Below are 24630 nucleotides of genomic sequence, written 5' to 3'. Positions count from 1 at the left end.
AAAAATACTCCCACAACAAAAATATACACAAATTTATATAATACAAATTATTAATTATCAAAATGTATAAAAAATAAAATACTTCGAATATAATAATTACATTACAGAATATACAAACACTACCTGAACACACAATGAATTGCAAAGTCTAGCTAAGTGCCAGGTTAAAATTTTCTAATAGGGCAATGAAAAATACAAAATTCATTTTTTTCAACTAACAAATTCCTTGTCTGTTGCCTGCCTCTATGCCTTAATTTAAAGCTTACCCAAGAAAGAATTCGAATCTAAATCGGTTGCCTGAATCCATCCATTGACCATTTCGAGTTCTCCTGTACATCTTCACCTTCAATTCTTCGTTTCAAGAGCTGAGGGAATTTCATTTTCTGAAACTTTTTCGGTTGCGGTTTCGTGAATAGATGATGAATTATTGAAGCTCCAGCGAGCGTTGTCAAACCATTTGCTGACCTGCAGCACAAACTTGTGATAAGGAACCAAAAATAAAATAACAGAGAAATGTATGGTCATTGACAAAAGACCTGGTGGAAAGTTATATCTAGCTCTTTAGCCAAACTCTCTTTCGTGGATCGATCCGGATACTGGTTTTCCTTGAAAGACTCGTTAAGTCTCTGCAATTTTTTTTTAAAAAAGGACCACCAAGTTAATCAGTTTTTAAAAGAAAATAAATGCTGGATTTGTTTCAAAAAGAAAAGTTTTGACCCTGTCATGAGTAATCAAAGTCATAACGTACTATACTTGCCTGCTTTACAGCTTCCCCTAGTCTTCTATATGTTGATGAACCCGATTTTTTACCACTTGAACCAGATACAGTTACGCCTCCCTCTTCAGCAAGTGATAAATCTGTATCATTAAAATTGGTCTCTTCACTCCTACTTGCACAAGCATTTCCATTTGACAACGTTGGTGTCGCTCTTATAGTACATTTCATCCTTTTTCTCGATGTAGTGGCATCGTTCCAATCTTCATCATCACTGGAACTTGAAGGAATGTTGCCATACGTCTCCTATATACCCAAATTAAAGAAAACCACATAATGTAGGAAGACTGAACTGATGACGGTGACACCATCATGCACAAAGTTAAATGATTATTATAGCAATGGGTCATGGCAGGTTTTCTTATTGAACTTTAAATGACACTCACATCATATAACCTTTTGTAGTCCAACCTTTCGTTGTTTCGTTTCTTAGAAACAGCAGCACCATCTTGTTCAGAAGTTGATTCCAGTATTGATAGCAGCTCGTCCTTCAAAGACTCCTTTCCGCCACATTTAGATTTTCGTCTCTTGGAAACTGTGGAAGCACTATTAGACATGGGGTCTTCATCTTTTTGGGAAGCAATGTCATCTTCTAACATATAACCAAGATCCTCAGAATCAAACGTAAAATCAGAACTTGAGCTTTCCCGGCTTGTCTCAGTATCATGATTTGATCCATTAGGATCATAATCATCATCATCATCACCCTCTGCGTCATCAGATGGAAACTCCCCCAAATTCGGATCAACATTAGCTGGAACTTCCCATTCTTCAAATGAAAAAGTGAAATCGGATTCATCAGAACTCGACTCATCTCCCTCACCTTTCTCACCAGTTTCTGAACCATCAGGATTATAGTCATGATCATTAGAATCATCTGAACGTAGTCTGAAGTTAGGATATTGATTTTCTCCATCTTCAGATACCAATGCCTCAGGAAAGACCTTCTGTTGCAGGAATAAGCATGGTAAGCCAAGAAAAAAAAAAGGATAAAAAACTAGTACAAAGAAAGGAAACCTGTTATTGACCTCCCAATTGTCAGTAAGAGAGAAACTTGTTCCTTGAAATTCATTAAGCAGTTGAATACAATCAACTTTGCAATCGCATCCAGGGCATAACCAACCCTCATCATCGGGAGGAACTGTATCAACGAGGTAAGGGGTGGAAAAAGAAAAGCGTTAATGATAATATAATAGTTCAAACCCCGGATATCAATTTATTACTCAAGCAAGCAATGGAAAGTATTACTGTCTTCTTTTAACAAAGGCGGTTGCAAGCAATATTGATGGAATCCACGATCACAAGCACCATCACACAGAATGATATCATTGTTAGGAGATAGGTCTTTGGACCCACATTTTGCACAGAATATCTACAATTAAAGGATCTCATGTCTAAGAAATTCTAATTCTAAAACACAAATAAATCAATAAGACAAATGGCAACTAATATATGAAAAATTCTATTATTAACTATGATTCTCCTACATCCTCACTGTCGATTTGTCCTTCAGAATCAAATAAAGATTCAGGAAGCCTTCCTTCAGCACATAATGAATCAATGCGTTTAAATAGATCTTTGATTTTCAATTTGCGTCGAAGAATTTCAGATGTAGCACGCTGAAGCTCCTTCTCTGGTTTTAACTTTTCTAGGCTGAAGGTTACACAAACAATCCAAAGCAAGAAACATACGTTAGCTATCCATGGGGAAATGGGCAATCAGACTTCTACGATCACATGTAAAGAATCAATTTCAATTCCAAAAGGTGACATACATTATCATGACAATTAGTTCATAAATAAAAGAGATGCAAGATAATAATAATAAAGTAAAATAAACACACCTTTGGCCCTTCCAGCCTTCTGCAGAATATACAGCAATCAGGCTGCGCTCATAGCTTATTCGATTCAATAAATATCTAAGATGTCCCCTGATTCTTGAATATTCATCAACAACTTCTCTTTTTTCCCTCCTTTTCTTTTTCCTCCTTTGTCGCTGCTCACTAGAAGCAACATCAACCAAATTATTGCTCAGCTGACCAGGCTTAGATTTCTCTTGTGAATTTGATGGCAAAGCCCTGTCATTATTTGTCGAAGATCTTAGCATATATTTCTTCTTTATCGCTTTCAATGTTTTTCCATCCTTGCTTTGGCTAAAATTCTCGGACGTTGTTTCATGTTGTTCTACACTAGAATTTTTGGCCATGTCTTCAATTTTACTACTCTGAATAACATTGTGCGCACCTTGAGAAGGTGATTGTAAAAGCTTGTCACAATTACTCTTGTTTGTATCTTCAGGATTCAATTGCAAGGCTTGATTAAAAACATTCGTGGATACTGCAGTAGTGCTTTGCTCTGTACTATTTGGTAAACTTTCCAATTCAAGCTGTGGTCCTTGCTCTGGTGGCTTACTATGTTCCCTACGTATGTTGTCCTTATTAGAACCTGCTGTTGACAGCCCCAAACCTTCAGTAATAGCATTCTTGGACAAACCTTTAGAAAATGGTTTCGAATGTTTAGCGGGAAGGCCACAAACCCAACTACGGGATTCTTCAAGTTTAATTTTAACAATTTCAGAACCTGGCTGATGCTTCTTTTCTGATGTTTCCTTGTGTACATATCCAGAATGATACTCATGTGTCTTTCCTGGTACAGTTTCTTGAGCGCAAAAACTTTGATCGGTATGATTATGCTCACTAACACCTTTAGGAAGCAATCTCAAAGGTTCCGGGCAAGAACCGTTAGCCACATATTCAGAAGAAGATTTGTGAATGCTGGAGCAAGACACACCAGTAGCAATTTCTGTTGATTCATTTCGTGTTATAGCATGGCCACATTGATTATTATTTTCAAAAAGTTCAGTAAGTAAATATTCACTACCAATTTCATGGCCCTGCTCTGAAGTATTCTCTTCAGGGAAAACATGGTTCCCCTTTTTACTCTTTGCTTGTGATGGAGAGGCACCCATATGTTCAACCTTGATCATATCATTATGAGCCTAGCAATGCCACATTCCTGCACCCTATTACCACAATAAGGTTAGGATTTGTTACTTTAAAAAACCAAGTAAACTAATAAGTTTGAGAGTGGATGATAAAATTATCCAGATGATAGAATTCAAAGATTCGAGCATATAATGTAATCCCCCCCCCAAAAAAAAAAACTATATACATTTGCCTGGAATTGACAATAAAAAAGAACAAGACTTACCAATCACAATTATGGGAATGTTTTGTGTTGCATTCCATGAGTGGCAGCAAACTATCTATAATCTAGCTTGGCTAATGAAACTCTGAAAGGTAGAAATACTACATGGTTCAACATTAAATAACCAACCAAAATAAGTAAAAGATAAGCACGTTCTACTTCATTACAAACCAAATCATTGCCATTTACATCTAGCTATTATATAAGTTAATATAGTAATCAAATTTCTTTGTTGGCATGGACAATGTCGACGAAATGAAAGCATAATAAGAAACCAAAAATAGGTAGTATAAGTAATGGAAAAACCAAAATTTACTTGGAAACAGTGTCAATAAATCAACATATATCATATAAAGATGTAAAAAAGACTACTATAAAGTATAAACAAATTGCTAGGAGCAGACTCCAAAAAAGAGGTAACATAAAACGACAACCTCATTGATTCACTCTCGTTATCATCGACGAGATTATTTGTAAACCCTAACTCAATTGTCGTTTATTAGGAAGCATCATTCAGAAAATAAATAACATGCATTTTCAAATGTATGCCTCTTTACTTAACTCTCATTTATCCTATACCTGATATTGCTTTAACTAAACTATTTTCTTCTAAACAGATTACTAATATTTTCAGCATTTAACAAATTTAATCTTCAAAATCCGGAAACATGTTGCAAATCAAACTTAAATAGTTAATCATGCACTGAACACGAAACTTACGTAAAATAAAGCATAAAACCAACAGACATGTAGTAACCTAAGCTAAACCTATCAGCTTCGTAAAGAAAAATGAGCAACCTTTTGAAAACATTTTAGCCTTGTCTTTTTTAATCTTAACCTCAGTTTTCTCAGCAACCAAACAAATATAGACAGAAAAAAAAATGTTAACTAAGATGACAAATTGAATTGCTTGTTGAACAAGTGAACGCAACAGAAAGCATAAGATTCGAAATAAATAGTGCTCAAACTTCGTCTGGCATTATTCTTTTTTATTTCTTTTTGTTTGCGTCAAAAAAGAAAAGAAAGAGAGGAAGGTGTTAAAAGGAACTAACCTTGAATTATTGGTGCAATTCGCAAACATTCAAAGAGAGAGAGAGAGAAGGAGAGTTTTTGGAGCAAAGAGAGGGAAAAGAGGGGGGAAGCGTTCGTGTAATAATGGAAAGGGCCTTTAAATCTGGGCCACCGTCAACCGGAATGAGCGTGAGAGAGACAAACAAGGGGGATTGTATTCAGTTGGTATACTTCTTTCGCGATTCTAGCGTCACACTGTTCCTTCTTCTCCAGTTTTTGTGGCCTAGGTTGCTTTTTGGGCTTAACTCTCCTCTTCTTTCAATTTTTTTTTTTAACTTTAGAAACCATAGTTGTCAAGGATAATTTATCAAAAAAAGTCGTTTTTTTTCAAAATTTATCGAAATGGGCCAATTTTTTTATTATTTACCGGAATGGTCCATTTTTCGAAAAATTGTGTCCACGTCAGCGCGACCTGCGGACGTGGACGCTATATCCTGACACGTAGCGCGTTCCGGGGGACGCGATTTTGACGTTTTTTCACGTTTGGTTTTTTTGGCTTTTAGGATTTAGGGTTCAGGCTTTTTAAGGTTTTTAAGTCCCGGAATAAATTATTTCGAGTTGACGTTTCTGAGTAAATAGTATAAAATCGCTTCTACCAGGATGCTATTTGAGAAGAAATTATGAAATCACACCCTCGTGGACGTGATTTTTCTACAGTAGGTCATGTAAGAAATAATTTTTTTGACGTTTCTGAGCAAATAGTATAAAATCGCTTCTACCAGGATACTATTTGAGAAGAAATTGTGAAATCGGGCCCTCGTGGACGCGATTTTGCTACAGTTGGTCATGTAAGAAATAATTTTTTTTTGACGTTTCTGAGCAAATAGTATAAAATCGCTTCTACCAAGATACTATTTGAGAAGAAATTATGAAATCGCGCCCTCGTGGACGCGATTTTGCTACAGTAGCAAGTTTGGGCTGAGTCTATAAATTAGGCAGAAAATATTCTTAGAATGCATAAGTCATAGCAGAAACAATTTAGAGAGGCTAAGAAAGTTAGAGTTTCAAAATGAGTGAACGTATTAGTGCTGTTATTTACTACGATGGTGAGGTTTGCCACACCGAGAATGGTGTTTTTTTTTGTCGGAGAATACGGTGCGACTGTCATTTAACCAGAACATAGATTTGACAGAACTTCGTAAAAGAATTAGGCGTAAAATCTTCGGAACGACGCCAATGAAAGTTCTGTCAATCACGTATCGATTTTGTTATTGTGTTGATCCGGTGACATATGACTCGTTCGACATAAAAGGTGCTCGTAGCTTGGAGGCAATGGTGCAGACTTATCTTGCTAGTGGAGCATCTTATATTGAGTTATATGTACAATTTATGTCGCCAACTGATGTACTTTCGTCCGGTGTTCGAGATGTATACACGACCCCTGGCCGACACTCGGTTAGCGGGTTACAAAATACGGAACAGCCCATATTCGGTAGCGGTGTCGAATGCACATCCCCTGCAAGACACTCTGTCGGTGGATGGGACATGTACGTCGATGGCTCGACGTTTGATGCCGGAAATACATACTGGGGAACTACATCAAGTTCTAGTGGATGGCAATCTACATCCAATTGGGGACGTTATCAAATGCCCAGAAGAATGGATGACGTACTACCTACGATGTCAACCGGTGAGGGGACGTCGTACGCTGCAGATGATTATGGGTTAGAAGATGACTCTAATGTGGATCCACCTCGAGAGCCCGGGCCGGATGGTGCAGAAGCGGGATTATTTTCTGAACCGGAGCCTATTCCAACAGAAGGTGAAGATGCTGAAAGAAGTTCAGATGATGAAGAAAATCCACGATTCAGAGCATACTCACCTCCAGCCCACATGCATAATGTCGATCTGTCAGCAGATGATGCGTTAGAGTTTCCAGATCTACCATACCGGTTGTGCGATCGTACAAGTTCGGGGGTAGATTTCGGTGAACTTGAAGTTGGTAATCAGTTTACCAACAATGATAGTTTTAATGGTGCTTTAAAACAGTATAGCATAAAAAACGGCGTTAATTACCACGTCGTTAAATCAAAATCTAATAAGTTTGAGGCGAAGTGTGCGGTGCAAGACGGCACATGTTCATGGAAAATCGTCGTCTCGTTAAGGAAAATGACAGGGTTGTGGGAGATAAAAAAGTACAAAGGTCTGCATACATGTGATGTAGGTACAGTATTTAATGTATCTGAATAATAATTTTATTTTGCAATGTTGCATTATTTAATGTACTCCCTCTGTAGGTGTTTCACAAGATCATCCCAAAATGGATTCAGCTATGTTAGCTAGCTTGATACCACCCACGATAAAAGCAGATCCAAGGACTTCAATGCCAGTGATAATTGCCAATATCCGTAGCCAAATGGGGTACGCGGCCTCTTACCGCAAGGCTTGAATAACTAAGCAAAAGGCGTTAGAGAAGATGCATAGTGGGTGGGATGCCTCATATAATGAAATATGGCAGTGGTGTCAGGTGCTAGAGAGATACGTCCCAGGTGCCATCACAGACCTTGAAACGGAACATGCGTACTACAACGGTCGATTGCTACGTGGATGCCAAGTGTTCAAACGCCTATTTTGGACCTTCAAGCAATGTCGAGACGCATTTCCATACTGCAAGCCGTTGGTACAAATTGACGGTACCTTCATGTTCGGTAGGTATACTCATCGGCTATTGGTTGTAGTGGCACAGGACGACGGTGGGAGAATTCTTCCAATTGCATTTGCAATAACACCGGGGGAGTCGTCTGATGACTGGGATTTCTTTCTCTCTAGGTTAAGGAGGCATGTGTGCCATCAACCTGATATCTGTGTTATTTCAGATCGGGGCGCCGATATACTAGCTACATTTGATCGAGAGGGAAGCTTGTGGCAGCACACACACCATAGATATTGCCTAAGACAAGTTGCTTCGAACTACTACAGGCAATATCCATCTAAGAGCGAACGACGACAAGTGACCAACATGGGTATTTAGTCTATAATTGTATTAATTCATTTGTCAATTTGAATTAGTTTTATTGGTAGAAGTGGTATAAAAGATTCGCTATGATCTTATATTGGCATGGTATGAAATAAATATCGTTTTCACGAGATGTTGGCAATTTTACGATCCCAAAACGGAGAAGGGGCGGACTACCTTTGTAACATACGTTTCGAACAGTGGGCACAAGCATACGACGGAGGCCTACGATATGGCCATATAACGTCGAACTTGGCAGAATGCATAAATTCTGTTCTTAAAGGAATGCACCATCTACCGATAACATGGTTGTGCGAGAGACATATTTCCGTTTGGCGGCGCTATTTACAAAGCGAGCAGCAACTTATGCAGGCCAGATGCAGGGTGGCCATATATGGTGCAGTAAGGTAGTTCAAGAAATTAACAAGGCGAAGGCGCGAACAAACATCATGCACACAGTGTGTCACGATCGAAACAATTTATGGTTTCGCGTGACGGAGTTTGACAGACCGCACTAAGGTGTTGTTGGCGGGCAATATCGTGTACACTTGTGAAACTGGACTTGTGACTGTGGGAAGTTTGATGCACTTCGTTATCCATGCGCTCATGTTATTGCAGCTTGTTAGAAACTCCGTCTGGATCCGATGAGTTATGTGGATGAAGTGTACAAATTAGAAAACATGTACAACGTATGGAGACACGTTTTCCCACCGGTCCCAGATGAACGTAAGTGGCCGCCCGTATATCTTACTCCTTTTAAGCTATTACCAGATAGAGAATTGCGTCGCAAACCAAATGGTCGACCTTGCTCCACTAGAATACGAAACAATATGGATATCCGAGAAACAGCCAGTCAACAGAAGTTGTGCGGATGGTGTAGGAACCCAGGCCATACAAGTCGATCATGCCCTAATCGCAATAGTTGAATATAATTTTAGAAAAAATTATATTTTATTCAATTATTAATTGATAATTGTATTAATTGTATTAATTTTTAGTAAAATTATCAAATTAGTTTAATTTCTTAATTGTTAGTACCAGTCAAAACATTTTACCAAATCTAACATTATGTAAAATTATGTAAAATTATTAAGTCCAAAAATTGTGTTAATGGTTAGTAAAATTATCAAATTATGTAAAATTAGGTTAGAGTTAGGGTTTTTAATTAAATTAGGTTAGGGTTTTTAATTAAATTAGGTTAGGGTTAGGGTTTTTAATTAAATCAGGTTAGGGTTAGGGTTTTTAATTAAATTAGGTTAGAGTTTAGGGTTTTTAATTAAATTAGGTTAGGGTTAGGGTTTTTAATTAAATTAGGTTAGGGTTAGGGTTTTTAATTAAATTAGGGTTTTTATTACATCAAATAGAACTTCTATTTTATTACATCAAATAATATCAAAATAACTCGAAAAAATTTCTATGCGTATTACACCAAAGAAACTTATATTTTATGACATCAAATAATAAATTTAAATACAACAATCAATGTTTATGCCCGGGGGATTCGGTTCCACATGGCAGCCGTCGACGGTTACGCGCTGGATTCCTCCTTCCTCTAGCTTCCGGCGGCGGTTGTTCTTCCTCCGGTGGTGATTGTGGTTCTTCCGGTTCGGCATCTGGTTGTCGGACTTGGGACAATGATCCACCTTCAAAGAATAGTGTATGTGGAGGTGTTTGCATCATGAACGTCGACGGTGTTTGAAAGCCAAACGTTGGTGGCGATTGGTAAAAAGGAGAGCTCCCCGACGACCCCCCTTGCGATTCCTCCTGCGCCGCTGGCCTAGATATCGGCGGTCCGCTCGGCATAACAGGAAATAGAGCTGAACCGGGTATTTGGCTCCAACCTGCAATAGGATTCGGAAAAGGATACATGTAAGGGTTAGGGTACATATAAGGGTTAGGAAACACACCTGGCATCATAGGGAAAGGCGGTTGCGTGGGTATCATCTGTTGAATTGCTGTGTCAGGTGACTGCGCCGGTGCTCTCGTTGGGGACAGTGATTGCCTGGCCGCTCATGATGAGCCGGGTAACTGTCTGGGCCATGTTGAGAGGCTGCCTTCGTAGTCTTGTCGTCTTGGATTTAGAGGCTCGCGCATTTCCCTTCCAATACGTATTTGCCGCTGCCTCTCCTCTGGCGTAAGTAAATACGACTTGCCATGGATCCTAAACCATGGCATGTATTCTGGAACACTCGCTAACTCCGGAACGATGATTTGTTCCCGAGTAGGTAGATATTCATGCCGATTTTCCCACATTTCCGTGTACTCGGACCAGTATCTAGGTCAATCCGTACCTAATAGCCGAAGGTCAATTTTGTGGTGATCGTCAAACACCTCAGGGTCCACAGGAATCGGTTGTCTACATCCAAACTGTCGTAGCACTCTGTCTGTCTGGTGGGGCTCCACGGTTGCATAGTTGATCAACACCACTTTCGCGTGCCAAGCGTTCGGATTTTGTAAAAACTCTTCCGGGATTACTGCCCGAATTGCCGGATCCTCGTATGGTGTCCATTGAAACTATATGAACATGATAGAAATATTAGTTATATACATAATACTAAATATTAAATACTAAATATCAATCGACTAGCAAATGTATGGAAATATCTATTTGCAATAATACTTACTTCTGCTTCCGATCGTTGCTCTAATAGAAGCCGTATATCTTCAAGTTTAGGCGGTAATCCACGATAACTTGCCGGATGGTTCCACCTAATTAAATAAATTTTTAGCATACTTTTATTTTTTAAAAATCTACATAATAATTCCAAAATGTAATATAAAATTTACCTCGTTACAAGTGGGAATGTATATGGGTGGTTCACTCGAGGACGTAGAAATGGAAAGCGAAACTGTACCCATGATTGCAGTAGTGACAGGCAACCTCCGATGTTTGCTCTCCTCGGTTGCGTCGCCCCGCACATCTCCCTATATAATGTTGCCAAGACGGCAGACCCCCAACTAAATTCACCAGCTCCTCTAAAATCAACGAGTTTTAGCAACCACCTTAGATGTACACGGCTCCATGACGTGTCGGGCATCAGATAACCTCCAATTATTTGAAGAATTTATGATCGAGCATATCAGATTCTTTCAATTTCGATTGGATTTTCATTCAGATCGGGGAAGGTGGCACGTAACCAGCCCATCTCGACCTTACCTCCATCCATTTTATCCGGAATAGCTCCCAAAAGCTCGTAGCACACCGCCTCCCAATTGCTAGATTGGGTAGACCCGGTGACTGGGTGCCCGTCCACCGGCAATCCCAATTGCAGATGGATATCTTCTAGAGTGATAGTGCACTCTCCACATGGAAGATGGAATGTGTGCGTCTTGGGTCTCCACCTCTCGATCAACGCACTAATCAGTTTCGGGTCCAACTTGCATCCCCGGCCTATCGTCGCCACGTGCCAAAAACCCGCTTCCCGCAAGTAGTTCTCTACTAACGGTGATGGAGGAGCATGCATATTCCGGATATTGCATTTCAATAACCGATCTTCAGACTTTTATAACAAATAATAAATTAATAATTATCTAAAAATACATAAATAAAAAAATCTTAAATAATATTTAAAAATTAAATTTAATACTTACCATTTTCATTTGCTCCACCGATATGTGATTCCTATCAAGACGAATCAATGATCTGGCCATTGATGAAAATATAAAAAAATTTAAAATTATTTTTAAAAATATAAAAAATTTAAATTATTTTAAAAAATGAAATTGAGGGGAAATTGAAATTAAATATGGATTTGAGAGAATTTTGGAAGGAAATTGAGAGGAAATTGAAATTAAATATGGGTTTGACAGAATTTTGGAAGGAAATTTGGAATGAAATTGAGAGGTACTGTTCTCGCGCGGTCAAATTTTTTAATGTTGGGGTACTGTTCTCGCGCGGAGGACATCGCGTCCACGTCAGCGCGACCTGCTGACATGGAAGGAAATCGCGTACCCTCACATCGCTTTGACGTGGACGCGATTTCTCGGAAAATAGACCATTCCGGTAAATAATCAAAAAATCGGCCCATTTCGATAAATTTTGAAAAAAACGGCTTTTATTGGTAATTTCCCGTTGTCAAGGTGCATTTTAAAAGATTAAAAGTATTTTTTACCAAAAAAAAAAGTAATTAGATTAAAACATATGATGTTTGATGTGTGAAAAAATTATGGAAAAATATACTTGTAAAAAGATTATAAAATGGTAAAATTGTATCATTAGAGGTTTAAATATCACCTCTTGTAATTTTATTTTAGTTTAAATTATTTTTTTATAGATTTTATATAAAAAGATAAAAAAAACAATACCTTCATAAGAATATTTGTTAATTTTTAAATAGAAATATTTTTTTATTCAATTTCCAACCATTCAATCAGACATTTAATAAAGATAAATAATAATTTAAATATATGATAACATTTAATTATGTTCACGAAATTAAAAGAATTTAATGAGAGCATATCAAAAATTATTAAAAAAATAAAATAAAAGGTAGAGTAGGAATTGTGAGTATTGAACGTTTGACATGGTAACCAAATTGAGTAAAAAAATAAAGTTAGTTGAACATGATTGTTGTTAGGTTTGGTTTGGAGGATTATGAATGCATGTTAATTTTGATAGAAGGGTGTAGGCAAGGCTTTGGTGTACGAAGGAACTGATATAATGTGGTTTTGTAGTGGTAGGATCGGCCATAAGAAAAACCCACCAACACAAATAGTTATGTCAGCACCGGAAGGAAGTGAAAATGGAAAGCTTGGATCAAAACTGTAGGCAGGTAACAAGAGAGGAAGAGGTCAAAGATAGCCAAACCAAATAAGGAGAGGACTATGGATCTTGGCTGTTGGCTGTTGGTCCTTAAAAGCCAAAAAGTGACTGAGGTTGGCAAAGTTAGCATTAACATGAAAAAGGTCCAAAAAAAGAAGTTACAAGTGGGAGAAGGTGGTAGATACTCTATATAAATATGATAAATATGTTTTTTTTCTTGTATTTTTCATTTTTTTTTCTCTTTCAAAATGTCATCTCCGAGATTTAAATTTATATTCTCTCTTTAAAAGTACAATATGTTTTATCATTACATCAAATAATTTGTTGATAAAAATGTATTATTTTTATTAATTGTGTGTTGTGATTTCATATTTAATCAAGTTAATTGTCGAAACCACTTTTTTTGAAATTTGAAAAATGGATATCGATTTTGAAAATAGAAATGGGAGTCGCCACCGATCATTTATTGAGGTGTGATCGGCTCACTTTAAAAATGATTTTAGGTCTGCGAATTTTTGAGAAGACGGGTTCGGGAGTCGATTACGTACGAGGAAGGGTTAGCACCCTCGTGACGCCCAAAATTTGTACCGATTTGATTGTTTAATGTCTTAATGTCGAAATTTTGAAAAGATTTTAAAATACGATCATTTTATTTTGAATAAAATGAATTGGAAGATAAAGCTCATTTATTTAAAAGAAGTAAATTGTTACACTCAGTAAGTTAAAGTGCAACTTTCAAATCCTTGAAATTAAGTTTGTTCTTTGATTTTTAAAACCTATGCGTTTTGAGAAGGATATCCGATTATTTGGGTCAAATGAGAAAATCAAAACCCAGTAAGTTAGGGCTCGATTTCACAATATCCCTAAATATCGAATATTGCCTTTGTTAGAAAAATCCTCGTCTCGAGAAAATAACATGTCATATCCAATGCGTTAGGACACAACGTGTCGAATTCCCGAGAATGGGTTATTTGAAATTTGTATGTTAAAAAAGATATTCGATTTTTAGATTCGACAAGGAAAATTGGAACCCAATACGTTAGGGCTCAATTCTCTCGAGGATTCCAAACTTCGAGTATTTGAAAGTTTTTTTTTCTGAATGAAATAACTTTGTAATTTGTAATCTTTTGAATGAATGAAAACGATTGTATAATAATGTACCATGCGAATTGATTATTCGTAAATTAAAACGTATACTAATGAATACAAATAATCCATACATAAATACACACAAACATAGTAACAATAGCCTCAATTATGTCGATTTCAACATCAATGTTCAAAATAAACACTATTAAAAAAAATAAATCGAAATGCCTTATATCATAAACATACATTAATTTAAAGCAAGTAATACATAGGGAATGAAAAATTTCATAATAATATATAATAGTATGCAAAAGGTTGGCATGAGTAAAATAAAATTGAGACTTTTTAAAGAAATGAAATATATATAAAATAGGTAAGAAAAATGAAATTAATAGCATATTATGTATATACATGTGTATAATAAAAATAATTAAATATAAATTATGTATGTGCATGAAACGGAATTATGAAAATGTTATTATATGAATAAAATTACAAATATACAAAAATAGAATTTATGAATACATTGTAAAAATAAAATTATAAAAATATGTACAAATGAGTCGTAAAGAATATTTAAAATAAAATATTATGTAATTGAATAAACAATAATACATGATGTAATCACTGAATTTTGCCCGGGTAGAATTTCAGGCCGGGCTGGTCTCATATGGGCCCGATGATTGGGCTCATTAGGATTAAATTTTGGGTTTGTTTTAGCTCATTTTTAATTTTTGTTTTAAATATTAATAAAGTAGTAATAATAAAATTTTGAAAAATGCAAAAAAATAAAAATTAAATTTTAACCCTTGTATTTTTTGAAATTTACATTTTGACCTCAAACTTTTCTAAAATTACATTTCAACACCTAATCTTCCTCAAAATTACACTTTAACCCCTAAACTTTTTGAAAATTACATTTTAGCCCCATATTTTCCTAAAATTACATTTTTACCCCAAATATTTTGCGTCTTTTACATTTTGGTCCTTCTAGGCATGTCAGACCCCCCAATCAGCAGCCGAGCGTGCTTCCCCTCACCTCCATCTACTCCAGCAGATGACCTAGGCCATGATGCCCTCTTCTGCCACCTGAAGACAAGAAGAAAGAGGACAAAAAATGAAGAGATTAAAAAGGAAAATCAAAAGAGAGAGAGGGGGGGCAGCCAAAAAAACCAAAAAAAACAGCAGAGAAAAATTGAAAAAAAAGGCAGCAAAACACAAGGAAAACAGCAGCTCCACCGCGCGCCACCGTCTCCACCACAACGACAGCACCGCCACTACCGTCCCAACACAATCAAACAAGGCTACAAGCAAAGAAAAAATGAAAAAGCAATAACCAACAAAAAGAACACAGCAACCAAAAGAAAAAGAAGAGAAGAAGGAGAAGAGGAAGTGCAGCACCGTGGCCGTCATCCGTCGGGCAGCAAGGCGTAGTCGACGGCAACAGTAGGCAGCGGCATCACAGGTAGCGGCGGCGCAAGATAGGGCTCGCCCGAAGAAGAAAAAGAAAAAGAAAAATAGAAAGAAAAAGAGGAAGAAAACAGAAAAAAAATTTTAAAAAAATATTCTGGTGACCCGAACCGGATCCGACCCGACCCGACCCGGATCCGATCCAAGCTGCAGCAGCCACCAGCAGCAGTCTAATAGCAGACTGATTTAGGTCCAATAGCAGCAGGCCCAAGCAAAAAAAACAAAGCAAAGCAGAAAAAAATAAGAAGAAAACCAGGCCCAAGCAGCTCCAAGCCCAGCTCCAGCAGTAGTCCACCAGCAGACAGCAGCAGGCCCAGCGCCCAGGCCAAGCGCACCAGCGTCCGGCCCAGTGCACCAGCATTCGGCCCAGCGCCCAGGCCCAACGTCCAGCAGAAAAAAAAAGGGGAAAAAGAAAAAAAAAAGAAAAAGGCCCACAACTTTGGGCTTTTTGGTAATTTCCTTAAATCTTTTTAATTTAGTTTTATTTATTTAAATATTGTTTCATTTAAATTTAATTAGCAATTTAAAAAAAATAATAGTTTTTTTAAATATTAGTATGTTTTTATTTGCATGTAAAAAATATATATATATAAAAATTACTTTAACGCATAAGGCAACAGACCGGTTTAGCATCGAGACATCGATTTCATCGCTATGTTGGATGAATATCGATGACTCGTGTTAAATACGGGACGCCCTTCTAAAAATCGAAAATATTCAAAATTCCTCGTGTTTTAATAAAAATTATCTTGTTTTATTAGAATCCCGATTAAATATCAAATTGAATCGATTTAACACTAATTCGATTATTTCATCGCCATGTAGGGGTGAATATCATAGTTTCGTGTTAAATACGGTACGTTTTAAAAATAATAATAATTTCCGTATTTCAAATTTTCGTGTTTTCAAAAATTTCTCGTGCTAAAAAATTCGACCTTTCACTTTTTTAAAAAAAATTACGTTTTCAAAATTTTATCGGGTTTACAAATTTCTCGACTTTTCGCGTTTTTCAAATAATTTTCGTGGTCTCAAAAAAAATTATTTTCATGTTTCTAATATTCTCGTATTTCAAAAAATTCCGTATTAAAAAAATTCTCGTATTTCAAAAATTTTCATGTTTGAAAAAAAAAATTCGTGTTTCAAAAATTCCTGTGTTTTAAAAGTTTCCGTGTTTTCAAAAAAAATCTTCGTGTTTTCAAAAAAAATTCGTGTTTTCTAAAAATTTTCGTATTTCAAAAATTTTCATGTTTTTCAAAAAAATTCCCATGTTTTGCAAATTACCGTGTTGTAAAAATTTTCAGGTTTTCAAAATTTTCGTGTCTCAAAAAATTCATATTTTTCAAAAAATTTCGTGCTTTCAAAAATTTCGGCGATCCAAAAATTTTCGTGTTTTCAAAAATTTTCGTGTTTTTAAGAATTTTCGTGTTTCTAAAATTCTCGTGTTTTAAAAAAATTTTCGTGTTCTCAAAATATAATTATTTCAAAAATCTTTGTGTTTTAAAAAAAATCGTATTTTGATCGGATCGCGATCAACTATTAAATTGAACTTGTATTTTTGAAAATTAAGACAACGCGCATTTAACGAGATACCAATTTTGGGCGTCGCGAGGGTGCTAATACCTTCCTCGCGCGTAACTGACTCCCGAACCCTAATTCTCTCTGAATTTTCACGCAGACCTAAAATTACCTCTTTTTTAAGAAAATTTAAAAATAAAATTTTCTTCTAAAAGAGAATTTATTAGGTGTCCGATCACACCTAGAAAAAAGATCGGTGGCGACTCCCTTTTCAAATAAAATCGAAACTCTGTTTTTAAATTTTCAATAATTATTTCGACTAGCACCCGTTCCCGAAAATTTTAAGTCGCTACACATGATAAAGGAATAAAATACATAATAAGACAAAATAAAAGTAAATAAATATACTAACTAATACGATAATAACATCTATAATAATAGTAGTAATAATAGTAATAATAATAGTATTATAATTAAAAATAAGAATAAAAAACAAGGACCATTTCAAAAACAAAATAATGTATCAGGGTCTACTTTGAAATAAATATGAAGACTATCAAATTGAAAACCATTGCACACCAGAGGGACCAAAACGGAAAATAAACACATATATTCGGAAATTCAAATCTGATTAATGAAAACGACACCGTTTGTCTATGGACTGAAATGGAAACCGAGTCAAATACACAGTACAAATTAAAAAGAAAAAGAATTGAATCGTAACAACGCCCGAATACAGAGGGACTTATAGCGCAAAAAGACCATTGAGCCAAAAAGGCGCGAATCCTTCCCCAGGTCGGGTCACTGCGCGGGTCGCACGCCCTTAAACGGCGTCGTTTGATGCTTTACAGAACTAAAAATAAATAAATAAATGAATAAATGAAACCTAAAAACTGAAACGAACTAAAACCCTAGCCCCCTTTCATCCAAAAAACGTGCCGCGATTAACCTCCGCCCCCTTCGATCTCCGACCACTGTGAAGCGGCCTAAGACTCGATGACTCGACGGTTTTGATGCGCAGGTAAGCCTCTATCCTCTTTGCCGCCTTGAAAGCCAGAACTCTCCTCTCTCCCATTCCGATTCGGACGGAGTAGAGGATGGCTCCAATGGCGCGCAAAGGTGAGATCCCTCTTCCCTCATTTCTTTTCTTTATCTATCTGCTCATATATTCTAATGGTAAAACAAAAAAAAAACAACAAAAGAATTGGAAAACAGAATGGGAAAGAAAAAAACCTTTCGTATTGATTTTTTTTGTTTTTGTTACAGTATACCCTCCTCCTTTACAAAAAATTTTGTAATGGCTTTATATAGCCTAAAATGAAAATATAAAATCCCTCTTTTTGTTTTTTGTTTTTTCTCTTTGCTATCACGATTTTTGACTTGCTCCCCCCTCTCTGCTGCATTTTTCGTGTGTATCTCTGCTGTTGCTGGTTGTGTGCAGGTGTACGGGCGTACGAGGGCCAGCTGGGACGTGGCGCGGCTGGTGTGAGGCATCACGCGTGGTGGGCACGCGAGGAGGTGTGCGGCGCTGGGCTGGATAGAAGCAGGAGCGGCGCCCTAGGGTTTGCTGAAGTGTTTGTGTTGCGGGCCTGTTAGGCTAGGGTTTATGTAATCGGACTAGGTTGGGCCCTGATAGTTGGGCTGATGGTTAGGTCTGGGCTAGGCTTAATTTTGGGTTTTAATTTTTGGTTTGTAACTGGACATTTAATTAATTTTTTGGTTTTTATTTTTTTGTGATTTTGGGCCCGGGCAAATTGGGGCTCTTACATTAATATATTTTTTTAATCTATGGTGCATTATTGTCTCACGAAGTCAACAATAAGAATCATTCATAATTAGGTGACAAATTTTGGAATTATATTAGCTACATTGCATTTCTTTAATAAATTTCGTACTAGCTAATTGAATCTTAGTTCGATTGGTATGGGTATTGTTGTCAATACAGAAGGAGGATATGGGTTTGAGTGCGTTAAAGTGCATTATCCTCTTATTTATGGGTTAGGGAGGGATTATGGGTAATTCTAAACATTGTGTAAAAAAGAAGAAGATGTAGACGCCTATTTTTGTCTGAGCTCGATTGGGAGCTTATTTAAATTTTGTTCTCTCTTGGGCCGTTCGAAGCCCACCCAATTTTGGTCTATTTAAGACCTTTATTTTTCTTTTATTCTTTCCTTTTTAGGCCTGTCAAAGGTCCAAATTATTATTACTATCATCACTACTATTATTATTAAATACTATTATTATCATTTTTTACAAATAAGCAAGATTACAAAAACAATATATAAACATGAAATGAGAAGAGGAGTCTTTTCATTATTTTTGTTCTTTAAAAAAAGGTAAAAAAAAAACACACAACAACTACAAGCATTCTACTTCTTCTTATTTTTTTCCTTTTATTCTATCTTTATTTTTGGCTGTAGGGATGTCATGAGGAATTAGATTTTGGGTTCCGATGAAAGGGACGTCATCGGACTGTCGGTCCTCTGGCCCTAGGAACCCACAAAAATCCCGTTTTTACCTCCCCTTGCTAAAAGAAAGTTTTTTTTTAAAAGCTTGATTTTGGGAAAAATAGTGTTTTTTTTAAGAAGAAAGTTTAGATTTTGAAATAATAATAATAATATGGTTTTTTTAGTTATTTTAAAGAGAAGTTTAATTTTTTAAAATAAAGTTTTGATTTTCTTTTCAACTATTTCAAAGTAAAAGTTTTAATCTTTAAGAAAAATAATCTTTTTTTTTTAAAAAGAAAGTTTAGATTTTGAAAAATAAAAATCTGTTTTTTTTAGTTATTTTAAAGGAAAGTTTAAATTTTTAAAATAAAGTTTTGATTTTTTTTTCAACTATTTCAAAGTAAAAGCTTTAATCCTTAAGAAAAATAGTATTTTTTTTAAAAGGAGAAAGTTTAGATTTTGAAAAATAAAAATTTGTTTTTTTAATTATTTTAAAGGAAAGTTTAAATTTTTAAAACAAAATTTTAATTTTTTTAACTACTTCAAAATAAAAAGCTTTAATTTTTAAGAAAATAGTGTTTTTTAATAAATAAAAAAAAAGAGAATGTTTAGATTTTGAAAATTAAAAATCTATGTTTTTAAGTCATTTTAAAGGAAAGTTTAACTTTTTAAAACAAAGTTTTAAATTTTTTAACTATTTCGAAATAAGGTTTTGATTTTTAAGAAAATTAATGATTTTTTCTAAAGATCATTTTGATTTTGAAAAAAAAAAAAATCTAGCCACCATACGCGGCGGCCCACCACCGGAGGCCAGAGAGCCATTGAGCTCTCCAGTGGTGGAGCCATGGCCAACATAGAAGTTGGAAGAAGAAGTTTTTTTTTTTAAAATAAGGTTAAAATGAAAGAATGAATAATTTTTTTTCATTTATATGTGTCAAACATGGGTAATTTATTCTCACCCCCTTACTTTTAAAATTTACAAAAAATACCTCATTTTTTGCAACATCACCCTCGCTCTCTGACCTCTTTACACTCGTAACCCTTTTATTTATTTAAACATTCGACTTAATCCGGAATTTAAAAATTAAAAGGCAAATTAATTGCTACATCAGTCCTCTGCCTTCCACATTTTTTATCTTTTAGTCCTAAAATCAAGCTATGTCATTTTGTTTCCATCTTTAATAAATAATTTACACTTATATCTTCCATTTCACTTGCATTTATACATTATATATTTAATGTTAATTATGTATTTTATTTTAATATTTTATATTTATTCACACTTGTATAATTTTTATTTATTCTTATTTCGTTTTATTTATTTTCATGTCTATGTATATTTTTTTTACACATTCCCTTTATATACATTTTAATATTATTTATTTATGTTACCAGCTTGATTCTTTTATTGTATTATGAATAAGGTATATTATTGTTATTATTATTATCATCATGTTAATGTCTTATTTATTTCATTTTTCTTTTTATTATTTTCATTTTAAAAGAGTTTTAAATTTTCATTAACTTTAGCTAATTTAATGAATTTTTTTATTTTATTACTATTCGTTTTAAAAGAGGGAACTTTAGGTCATTTTGCCATCCTATAATTGTTGACATGAAGTTAATTAAGTAGGTGTTATATTTTAATGAAACCGTAAGATTTTTACATTTGTATTTAGGTTAGTCCTTAAGATCTCACCTACCATTTACCTTAGAAAATTTATAAATAATATATAAGATTTTTTTTAGGGTTTTAAATATCGTATAGGATTAGAATATTAAGTTAATAGACTTTATTCACGATTAAAACTAAAGATTTTTGTAGGTGATTTGTAAATCATGAGTAAATTTTTCTAAGTATTTTATTCTAGAAACTTTTTTAAGAAAGCTAATAAATGTTATTTAAGATTTATTATTTTAGAATTTTGACAAATTTAAATCTTAGATCAAGAATTTTAAAGTAAGATAAATCATAAACCCGACATAGGATACTTTCGTAAGATCTTGATAGGTTCAATGTTATTAATTAAATATTTTAAAATAATAATAATAATAAAATATAGAATAAGTTGTAGATGTATTTTAGTAATTCTCTTAATTCATTGGTAATTTCTAGGTTTTTTTTTTTAGAATTCTAAAATAGAATTAATTTTAGGAATTGAAAGTATTTTACTAGAATTATTTAGGTATCATTTAGGGTTCCCATTTGGTGAACACATCTTAATCGAGCTACAAGTAAACCGGAGGCGTTTCATTTAGAGTTTTTATTTAAGATTTCCATAAGATTTTAGCTTAGATTAAGACATTAATATACTTAAATAAAAAAAATCTAGCTCTTAAGACCTCGTAGGACTATCCCTAGATAGGCATTGTGGGGGTGATATAACTTTCTCGACAAGTAACCGTACTCCCGAACCCGAAATTTGGTGATGAGATCGAGTCTAGATTTTTAGGATTTTTCCGTAATATTAATTCTAGATTTTTAGACGATAGATGGCTAACCAACCTAGCCCTAATTGGCTAGTAGCGACTCTACGTAATTTAGTCCCTCCATGTCTAGCTTTACTTACTAGGTCCTCATACTCTTATGTAGGCAACGTTTTGACAACATATATATGATCAAAGATTGTTAAAAAGAATTTCTACTATAATAACTCACACAATTAAAAAAAAAAGTGTTTTTGACCCATTTATAAATAAAGAACCATATGGTATTATAGTAATTCCATTGATAATTAACTTTTTATTAATGTTATAAATAGTCAACATAGTTTAGTTGTATTGTGGTAGTTTGATTTGAAAGTTTACCAAGGCAACATCCGATATAGCCTCAATTAAAAGTTTCCATTTCCCTAAAACTTATAAACAAGTATTATAATGATGTCTCGTAGGCCGTCAATTTGGCTTAATTAGCTTAATGAAATAAGAGATCGAATCATTAAACTCCTTAGGTTAAGTTCAATCATTAATTTATTTGATAATTTCTTATATTTAATTGATGATACAAGTGTTAACAAAGGACGGAATAAGGATTGTCGATTCATTTAAACAAATGGAGAGCCAAAGTAAGGAGGTGAGTAAAGAGGAGGATAAGGTAACAAAGGAAGCTGTGTGCTAGGGAGTGCTTAAGGTTGCTGAAAAGTAAGAGGGTCGATCACTCCTTCACTGTTCTATAGAGTATTTATAGGGAAGGAGGTCTCATGTTCAGTGAGGCCACGTTACTAGCAAATCTGGGACATGATGATCGTACGGTCAACTAGGTGGCAAGGTCATTTGTATGTGGATTGTCCTCATGCATGGTACTGTTCTAACATTCCCTTTACTGAGGTACTACGAGGTTGTTACACCTAGTGGTTCCTTGGTGGTCTCCTCTTTGAAGGTGAGAGCGTACTCGCTAAAAACGGGTGACCTAGAGGATGAGATTGACCTGCCGAGTGGCAGAGGATTGTTCCAACACTTTGGTGGAGAATATGTTAAGTCTTGTAGGTCAGGAGGTAAGTGGATTTGATTGTATTTAAGTGCATACTTTCTTCGGTTTAAAAGTTAAAGAGGGATCAAGGGTTGAAGTCATGCTAGTTGGTACCGTACCATTATGATCCTAAACCGATGCCAAAAAGTCTATGTTCTATTTTTTATAGAATTTCGGTATATTGACTTGTTTCAGTCTAATATGACTGGTACCGATGCATACTTGCATGCATCGAATGGTACAAAACTTTGATATTTTAAATTATTTTTTTAATCTTAACCATTTTAATTTTTCTCTAATTACATTTAAAATTAAAATACATTTATTAAATTAAGTTACTAAATTTAATTAATAATTTTAAAATTTATGTTTACCTACAAATATATTTATATGGATGTAATTGAAAAATGTTCCATATATGATATAATTTTTTTGAGTAATATAATATATACCTTATTAATAAGTTAAAAATTAGACTATAAATATATATGTGAAAAATATTTTAAAACATCAATAAATCGCAGGAGGTTTAGTCCGCAACCAGCATGGTAATTAGGTAGCTTATTTTTCTAAAAAATATTGGATCCTACTCTGTTATTAATGCTGAAATTTGGGGTGTACTTGAGGACTTTCAAGCAACTATTGGAATTTAGGTTAGAAACAAGTGGTTCTTGAGATGGATAGTGTTGCGGCCATCCAATTGATTCAAACCATTTCAACTAAGCACCATCGTTCAGTAGTACTACGAGCTATTAAGGGGTTACTTCAACTATTTTGGATGGTTCGGATTACACATATTTTCATCAACCACTAGATGAAATTTTACAATTGTTGCACGATGATAAATCTGGCAATATGACTTAACCAAGCTTAATTTAGTTGTGATTTTATCATTCTTTTTATACAAAAAAAATCTATAAACTCCAAAACCATATATCAAAACATGCCTATCTAAAAATAAAAATAATATACAATTTCAACCACTCGATAATTTGTTAGGTTTTAAAAAATGCAGAGGAAACGAACCACATGTGGTTCTCGTCCCATTTATTTGGGTAAAAGAGGGAAGTTAATAAAGCTATTTCCCGTTGGTCAATTAATTTAAACCAAATTACAAACTCTTACGATTTAATTTTATCATGCATTAATTAATATAAAATAATGCACTTTAAAAAGGGAAAAAAGAAAAGGAAAATAAATAATACTATAATTGTTGATAATTCAGCTGCTATTTCAAAATTTAATGCTATATGTTAGTGATTCAATTTCATTTTAGAAAAAAGAAAAGCGATATAAAGTTTAGAAAATGTTTTTTTTTAAATGAACATTAATTTGAAATGGAATGATCAATGTTAATTATTTTTTTTTAAAACGATATTTCTGGAGGATATTTTTCTTAAAGATGGGATTGTTCTGAGAATGAAAAAAGAAAATTAATGTAATAATAGTAATAAAGTATAGGCATCTGTCTCACGTGCCGGATGGCCATCGTTATCTGTCTGAGAGTCAAAAATATTACCCGAAAGCAGCCGTGTGGTTGTGTGCAAAGTGTAGTGCCGTAGACTCCATTTTCAGCTCTGTGCTCCGCTGGCATGGCGGTTACCTAACCCCACATGTCCCCGACATTGCCTGCCATGTCTACCTGTGGCTGTGATGGCCCCCCATCTTGTCCCCATCCAACCCTACATTTCACTACACGACCACCCCCACAAAACAAAAAATAAAATCTTTCTACGCCTTTTTACCCTTTTTCTCTTCATTCCATTAATAATAAGTAATAAATTACACAGCTTGTACGTCGAAGCTCCCACCTTTTTTTGTTTCATTCACAAGTTCTAGTGTTCTCCTATTTAAACCCCCATTGGTTCTT

The 24630-nt window shown here is 34.8% G+C and overlaps 1 protein-coding gene and 1 long non-coding RNA gene across 8 annotated transcripts; both read right to left on the bottom strand.

Moving 5' to 3' along the window:
* Nucleotides 1-11: 11 nt before the first annotated feature.
* On the bottom strand, nt 12-5225 carry LOC107917445 (homeobox protein HAT3.1). Of its 7 annotated transcripts, XM_041108221.1 has the most exons (11): nt 5034-5218; nt 3985-4066; nt 3655-3796; nt 2619-3576; nt 2263-2428; nt 2024-2147; nt 1804-1916; nt 1162-1722; nt 758-1021; nt 537-626; nt 12-465 (listed from the first exon to the last, which is right to left on the bottom strand). In XM_041108221.1, exons 3-11 carry the CDS (start codon nt 3758-3760, stop codon nt 346-348), a joined length of 2502 nt encoding a protein of 833 aa, XP_040964155.1. In that variant the 5' UTR covers nt 3761-3796; nt 3985-4066; nt 5034-5218; the 3' UTR covers nt 12-345. The 7 variants fall into 7 exon arrangements, with proteins under 7 accessions (XP_040964155.1, XP_040964150.1, XP_040964153.1 ...); XM_041108216.1 differs by having other exon boundaries at nt 2619-3796; XM_041108219.1 differs by having other exon boundaries at nt 2619-3789.
* A 9423-nt stretch (nt 5226-14648) lies between these two features.
* On the bottom strand, nt 14649-15372 carry LOC107917074 (uncharacterized). Its single transcript, XR_001689687.2, has 2 exons — nt 15261-15372; nt 14649-15163 (listed from the first exon to the last, which is right to left on the bottom strand). It is a non-coding gene; the product is annotated as an uncharacterized lncRNA (long non-coding RNA).
* Between the last annotated feature and the right edge of the window lie 9258 nt (nt 15373-24630).

The sequence above is a fragment of the Gossypium hirsutum genome, chromosome D12 (assembly GCF_007990345.1).
Source record: "Gossypium hirsutum isolate 1008001.06 chromosome D12, Gossypium_hirsutum_v2.1, whole genome shotgun sequence".
Taxonomy (NCBI): Eukaryota; Viridiplantae; Streptophyta; class Magnoliopsida; order Malvales; family Malvaceae; genus Gossypium; species Gossypium hirsutum.
Note: the sequence above shows the minus strand (reverse complement) of the source record. Positions and strands in the feature narration are given on the sequence as shown.